Here is a 7,720-nt window from a genome sequence, read left to right as displayed (position 1 = left end):
TGAGCTTTAATGGAGGAAGAAAAAGAAAAAAAATGAGAGAGTGTAGAGAGAGAAGGTGGCAGCATCAAGAGAAAGAAGAAGACGAAATGGCTTTTTTTTTTAATTATTATTTGTGTATATTTATCTCAAAATTTGACTTGATCAAATTAGTAAATAAAAAGAAAATTAATTATGAGGTTATGCTTACCTCACTAGGATGATATCATAATTCTTAATTTCTTTTCTTTTCTTTTCTTTTCTTTTTTTCATTAGTTCTTTAATTTAATTCTCGATTCCAAAATTTTTATTTCTCAGATTTTATTGGACAGTTAGGCCAGGAATCACCTCTAGGGGTGAACTGACCAAATTGCCCCTCGCCGGTCTGATCCGGTTTGCAAGTTATTCGATATTTCTTCTAGATACTTGACCTAATTATTTGACCTGCTTAAAAATTCTTTTCTATGATTTTCTCTTTTCCATTGTGTTTGTAATAGTCCTTAGGACCTTGGCGTCACATTTTCCTATTCAAAATTTGGGTTAGGACTGACTTCGTAGTCACTTCCTGGTAAGGTCACCCATCGCTGTAACCCTCTGCTTATTTAACTTTTTATGCTTTGTTTTTCTCATTTTTACTTTTCCAACTAGTAATCACTATTTATTTTCGATCAAGGTTTTTCTATATGTCTTAAACATAGTTCTAGTCCTCTTAATTATTCGAATCAACACTGGTCATCAGAACAGTATAATTTACCAGGCTATGCAAATAGGGGTGTTACACTAACAATTATCCTAGGAATGCCATGCAATCTTACTACTTCTTTGAAAAATAAACTTGCAATGTAAGATGCATCATCAGTTTTGTGATAAGGAATAAAATGAGCCATCTTAGAGAATCGATCAACCACTACAAAAATGCAATCATGCCCTCTTTTAGTCCTAGGCAGCCCCAACACGAAATCTATAGACAAATCTACCCAAGGTTCACTAGGCACACTCAAAGGCATGTATAACCCATGCAGTTTCAGTTTCGATTTTGCTTGCATGCACATAGCACATTTGGCACACACTTTTTCTATATCCTTCCTCATGTGTGGCCAATAAAATACTCTTTCAAAATTTCTAATGTTTTTGTCACACCAAAATGCCCCATTAAACCTCTCTCATGTGATTCTTTAACTAACAAGTCTCTAATGGAACACCTAGGCACACACAACCTTTTATCCCTAAACAAAAATCCATCATGCCTATGGAATTTCTCATATCCAATATTTTCACATTTAGCTTACAATTCGGCAAAATCAACATCATTTACACATAGTTCTTTCACAAGCTCAAATCCTAACATTTTGGCATCAAATAGGGAAAGAAGTGTGTACCTCCTAGACAAAGCATCCGTAACAACGTTTTCTTTACCTTGTTTATATTGAATCGCATAAGGAAAGCTTTCAATAAACTCACTCCATCTAGCATGGTACTTGCTCAACTTATTTTGGCCCTTTAAATACTTGAGTGATTCATGGTCACTATGGATCACAAATTCCTTCAGCCACACATAGTGTTGCCAAGTCTCTAATGCTCTCACCAATGCATACATTTCATTATCATAAGTGAAGTAGTTCAAAGAGGTGCCACTCAACTTCTCACTGAAGTAGGCAATAGGCCTCCTTTCCTGCATCAAAATAACACCTATACCCACTCCAGAGGCATCACATTCAACTTCAAATGTTTTAGAAAAATCAGATAATGCAAGTAAAGGAGCAAAACATAACTTTTCTTTCAACAAATTAAATGCCTGCTCTTGCTTTACCCCCCACTTAAAACCCATATTTTTCTTGACTACTTCATTAAGGGGTGTAGCTATGGTACTGAAGTCTCTCACAAACCTCCTATAGAAACTAGCCAAACCATGAAAGATCCTAACCTCACTCATGGTCCTAGGAGTAGGCCAATCTCTAATAGCTTTAATCTTTTGCTCATCTACTTCAATACCATTTCCACTCACAATATGCCCTAAAAAGATAACTCTATCCATGCAAAATGTACACTTCTTCAAGTTAGCATACAATCGCTCCTTTCTAAGCACATCAAATACCAATTTCAAATGGTGCAAATGATCTTTCATGTTCTTGCTATACACTAAAATGTTGTCAAAGTATACAACAATATATTTTCCTAGGTATGCACATAAAACATGGTTCATCAACCTACTAGGTGCATTAGTCAAACCAAATGGCATAACTAACTATTCATATAATCCATATTTGGTCTTAAAGTAGTTTTCCATTCATCCCGTAACTTCATTCTAATATGATGATAACTACTTTTTAGATCAACCTTGGAAAATATGCATGCACCATGTAACTCATCAAGCATGTCATTAAGTCGAGGGATAGGATGTCTATATTTTACAGTGATTTTGTTTATGGCATGACAATCCACACACATGAGCATAGAGCCATCCTTCTTTGGCACCAAAAGAACCGGCATAGCACATGGACTCATACTCTCACGAATATGGCCCTTTGCAAGCAACTCTGCCACTTGATTTTAAAGTTCCTTAGCCTCTTCCGAGTTTGTCCTATAGACAGGTCAGTTTGAGTCAATTTGGTTCTCAATTCCTCTAATAGGTGGCAACCCACTAGGAATCTCTTTTGGGATGACATCTTAGTACTCCTGCAAAAGATGCATAGCACAAGAAGGAATAGAAGTGTTATGGTCAGTCAAGGTCGAATAGGCTCCCTTGCTAATAAAGACAAGTATAAACCTATTGGCATAAAAAGCACTTCTTACATCTCTTGCTTTAGCTAGCAAGCTCACTAGTTGTTCACTTTTTTTTTCCTCACTTTCTTTTGCACTTGTATGCCACATAAGATTCCTAGACGCCACATAAGATGCCAACTATGATGGAATTGCTGATGTGGCTGCCACATGTATGCCACTTTGGATGGATGCCACTTGGTTTCTTGGCTCCTCAAATATTCTAAGGAATGTGCAACAAGGTTGGCTTTCCTCCTTTAAGTCAAAACCGAATGCTTACAAGAGGTTGGACTTAGTGATGTACGAATGTACCGAGCCTTGAAGCTTCTTAGCCATTGCTCTAGTTATTGGATTTTGATGTGCCATGATGACTGGATCCTCATCACATTTCAACAACATAAATTTGTCCAACAAAACACTAACACTAATCATGCATATTACTTACCCTATATCTTGAGCATCCAAAAAACCTCCTTCTTGGGTTTGATTCTTTCCACGATGTCCCAATTTTGGCTTGCATTTGACAATAACAGTGAACAAATGGCATACTTTCTTCAACATTGCTCCACCTCTTAACAATTCCTCTTAAGCAATCAATTCCTCCTGGCAATTCCTTTTAAGAGAATAAATGTTCTGTTAACGTTCGTCTCCTATCACGTGAGCACGTGATAACATTTTGGGCTTCAAAATTTAATTTCATATCAAAATTGGACTAACATAATTAATTTTAAGAAATATAAGAGCTTACACAACCCAATTCATTTGACCCAGGTTTAAATAAATCTTTTAATTTTTTAAAAGGGTTAAAATGGATTATTTATTTGATAAAATAATAATAATAATAATAATAATAATAATAATAATAATAATAATTATTATTATTATTATTATTATTATTATTATTAGCTTTTTAACATACAAGTCCGGACCCCTCATCCAAGATTTGGAGGCAACAAAAAAAAAAGCAAAGTTTGTTGATTGTAAAAACAGGGAACCCGCCTGCGTTATCTCCACATGTCGTTGTATCATTGGTCTCCCTGATTCTCACAAGCAATCCTTTTATTCTTCCTCTACCAATCAATCCGGTCCACAATCACAGAAAATATCAAAAAGTTGAAAACCCAAAAGCCATCGACGTAGGCCCCACTCCACTCCGTTTCTACACCGTCCGATCTTCCTCTAATCAGATCAGGCGTGCCACAAAGTGCTTGTTGACCCGGACGTTACCTCTCTCTCTCGAACACCAAGAACGAAAGGTCCAAAGTCGAAGAGCCAAGGAACAGAAAGAGCAGAGGCAGAGCTATGCTTGGATACATGAACGAAAACCGAAATATCGGGTGATGGAGTTGACGTTTGCATCTCGGACTTCGAATCACTCAGCGGCATCAGCGACGGCGACGGCAACCTCGACGGCTTCTTTTAGCGGGAGGATTGGCGCTTTCTTGAGAATCAGTGAATTTCCAGTGAGAAAGAGGAGATTGAGCTTGAGTGATGGAGGCATTAATAGAGTTCAACTTCGGTGCGCTAAAGTGTCTTCGGAGAGAAGCAGTGAAGGGATAGAAGAACGAAACAGTACGAGGGGAGGAGGAGGGTTCACAGGAAGTGCGATGGAAGTGACCACATTTGATCGGAGCTTTAGCGACACTGAGTTCCCTGTTTGGGAGAAGATTGGCGCTGTGGTTAGACTTAGCTATGGAATCGGTTTGTTCTGTTTGCTATTTACTTAAAGTTTCTCTACTTTTTAAACATGTAGGATTTTGTGTGCTTAAATGCTTGTTTGATATTGAATTAAAGTGGGTACTGGGAAAGTAAATGACCTGACACTTTTTAGCTTCTTTAAAGATCGCTTTTCTTTTCATATATTTTTGAAGTGTATATTCCTTAAACTTTACCATTCCTTTCGATGATTAAGAGAGGAATTAAGGGGTTTTTTTTTATTTTATTTTTATTTTTTTTATATATATATATATATATTTCAGGTATATATGGTGCCATGGCTTTAGCAGGACGGTTCTTATGCTCAATCACTGGAATAGATAGCATGGGAGGTTTTGAAGTATCTATAGATGCCATTGTTGAAGGGCTTGGATATGCATCTCCACCAATTATGGCGCTTCTTTTTATATTGGATGTATGTTTGGTCCACTTCAGTTGCTATTTCTCTTTTTTGTTTAAATTGGTTTGCACCCTTTTCTCAGCTGGACATATTTTAGATGACTTTCTTCACTTTACTAATTAAAACATGATTTTCAAGTGGAACATTTGTAGAAATTTTGGACCTGGTATCTTCTTTTTGTATTATTTGAATTTAAGATTTGATGGCTGGAAAATCTCTGTTAATTAAAATTAATGCCTCAGTTGATGTTGAAATCTGGATTTGATTGTTGGAATGGTTATAGGATGAAGTTGTGAAGCTATCACCTCATGCTCGAGCTATCAGAGATGTGGAAGATGAAGAACTTCGGAGTTTCTTTTATGGGATGTCACCTTGGCAGGTGACCTTTTCTACCTTGTGTAGTTTGAACTGTGTATTATTTTTTATTGAGTCTTCCTCTTCATGAAGCTCAAGGATTTGATTTTATCGTGCGTCATATTTGCAGTTTATACTGATTGTTGTTGCAAGTTCTGTGGGAGAAGAGCTTTTCTACCGAGCTGCTGTTCAGGTCTCTATCTTACTCTGAGTTGAGTAATTTTTTATATATAATGTAGAGATTTAACAACTGCTTTGAATTACTCAATTGATAATTGCATGGTCTTTGTTTTAGATTAGGGGCTCATTGCTACAAGTCTTCTCTTTAATTAAATTATTCATAAGTGCCATGTATGAGTTTGAGTTTGTTGATGAGTTGTGACACTATCCACAGTATATGTCTATCAAATTTAACAAAAAAGCTAGGTTATTCTGGTTCTGTGTGCCTATAAACATAGCGACCCCATAATTTTCTATTTGTTTCTCTTTTTTCTAGGGTTCTGAAAAACTTAACATATATATGTAATGTGCACCTTTCGATATGTTTTGCTTCTAGAGATATTCAGATACTTAGTGCACTTATATTTCTGTTGAATCTTTCAACAATCATGCGTAGTTGGAATCCTGTATCTTGTTTATATATTGGAGTTCAATGTTAAAATCACATTGTAAATGATGATATCATTTTCTTTGCATTTTTATGTAGTCCATTGATAGAGATACACAATGGAAAGTAATCCTTAAATTCCCTTCGCACCAAAATTGTCGTTTGAGTAGGCTCCCTTGTTGAATTTGTTTTGTATTTATAAGATGTTTAATGATATGCCATTTTTTCAAAATTTTTCTCTAAGGACATGTCTTTTCTCATTCTTCAAAAGCTTTTAAGTAACAGCAGTAAAAGTAAACAATGGAGGTATCAGCAGCAGCAGTTTGTCATCCACTGGAAATAATTATTATTCTTCTTTTTAAAAAACTTTTTCCTGATTTTGTAGGGAGCATTGGCTGATGTATTCATAAGGGGCACCAATTTGGTGACAGATGCTCGAGGAATGGCATCTCTGGTTTGTGGTTTATTTCTATCATATATCCATTCCTATCTTCAGCAATGAATCTTGTAACTAAATTGTGATGTGTTTCTATAATGGTAGACTGGTGTGCTGCCTCCATTTGTTCCATTTGCTCAGGCATTTGCGGCTGTATTGACAGCTGCTCTTACAGGTTCTCTGTATTATGTGGCCGCCTCCCCAAAAGGTTGATATTCTCGATAGTTTTGGAGAAATTTTTGTTTTATGTGTTAGTCACAGTTTGACTCATGAATTGTGGTTTCTTTCAGATCCTGCTTATGTAGTTGCACCAGTTTTGCAATCTCAGTCTGGCCGCGAAGATCTGAAAAAGCTCTTTGCAGGTTTTCTTTTAAATCCCCTATCATCATTTTCAATACATTGATATTCCTTACTAGTTATGTTGAACTTTTCTTTTCTTTTCTTTTCTTTTTCTTGTTGGTTTTTGTTGTTCTTCTTTCATGTATAGAATATAATAAACTTATTAGTTTTGTTTGGGTATCAAATTGCCCAGAAAATGGCTGCCTTTTCTTTTGCCATCTCCTCATGCTCCCTCCATATTAAAGCCTCGTTTGTTGACAAGTCCATTTGGCACAATAAAAATCCTTTGGCTTACAATGTAAATATATTCTGATTAATCTCATTACAACGAAAACTTCCACGATGACTTTCTAGAATGCCATCTTTCCACTATTGATTACTCATTTTGCTACATGTCAATCCCTTTCTTCCTCCAATGGCAAAAGTAATTCATAGAAATGTCAACCTGTAGGAAGAGTATTCTCAAAGTATGGATGAAAGAAACATAAAGAAGCATTCGATATTATTTATCTCTACTTTGTAATTGTATTATTATGTGGTCAAATTTCATCTTTTCATCCTTGTCATCATCACTGCAGCATGGTATGAGAGGAGGCAAATGAAAAAGATCTATTCTCCCCTCTTAGAAGGACTTTTGGCTCTCTATCTTGGTTTTGAATGGATCCAGGTAACATAATGAAACAATTTTTTTTTTTCAATTTTGTTAGCAATTTTATTTGAGTAGGCGTGAGCTAACAGATTCCCATTTCATTATATTCTGACAAAATTGACAGACAAATAATATTCTTGTACCGATTATTACACATGGCATATATTCAGCCGTTGTATTGGGACATGGCCTTTGGAAGATACACGATCACCGCAGAAGACTACACCAGAGAATCCGGCAGCTAAAACTAGATGAAATAAACCCTAAGTAGAGCATGAAAGAGCTGTTAATGGAGTAAATGGCAACGAAACTTGTATACTACATGTTGAGATAATTATTTGTTATGAGAGACGGTATCGAAGTTTGTATAATGTAGAAGTACACTGTATAGTAGTAGTTTATAAAATTACTGTAGCGATCGTAGGATGTGATACTCATTGAAAAGTGTAAATTTGTACACATGCTAGTTTTATTTTTTGGCAA

At 35.9% G+C, this 7,720-nt stretch overlaps 1 protein-coding gene across 1 annotated transcript; it reads left to right on the top strand.

Moving 5' to 3' along the window:
• Positions 1 to 3,665: 3,665 nt before the first annotated feature.
• On the top strand, positions 3,666 to 7,720 carry LOC110663534 (uncharacterized). The gene is made up of 9 exons (XM_058140827.1): positions 3,666 to 4,437; positions 4,716 to 4,867; positions 5,136 to 5,231; positions 5,337 to 5,399; positions 6,199 to 6,267; positions 6,355 to 6,457; positions 6,540 to 6,611; positions 7,167 to 7,255; positions 7,362 to 7,720. Exons 1-9 carry the CDS (start codon positions 4,077 to 4,079, stop codon positions 7,506 to 7,508), a joined length of 1,152 nt encoding a protein of 383 aa, XP_057996810.1. The 5' UTR covers positions 3,666 to 4,076; the 3' UTR covers positions 7,509 to 7,720.

This window comes from Hevea brasiliensis, chromosome 18 (assembly GCF_030052815.1).
Source record: "Hevea brasiliensis isolate MT/VB/25A 57/8 chromosome 18, ASM3005281v1, whole genome shotgun sequence".
In the NCBI taxonomy this organism is placed as follows: Eukaryota; Viridiplantae; Streptophyta; class Magnoliopsida; order Malpighiales; family Euphorbiaceae; genus Hevea; species Hevea brasiliensis.
The sequence above is the reverse complement of the archived record's forward strand: the minus strand, read 5'-3'. Positions and strand labels throughout refer to the sequence as shown.

What these genes read in the sequence shown, in the direction of transcription:
- LOC110663534 (XM_058140827.1), top strand. Translation starts at nt 4,077, where the DNA reads ATGGAGTTGACGTTTGCATCTCGGACTTCGAATCACTCAGCGGCATCA. An exon ending in CGCTTCTTTTTATATTGGAT is followed by an intron (nt 4,868 to 5,135) that starts GTATGTTTGGTC and finishes GAATGGTTATAG; the next exon opens with GATGAAGTTGTGAAGCTATC. An exon ending in TTGGTTTTGAATGGATCCAG is followed by an intron (nt 7,256 to 7,361) that starts GTAACATAATGA and finishes CAAAATTGACAG; the next exon opens with ACAAATAATATTCTTGTACC.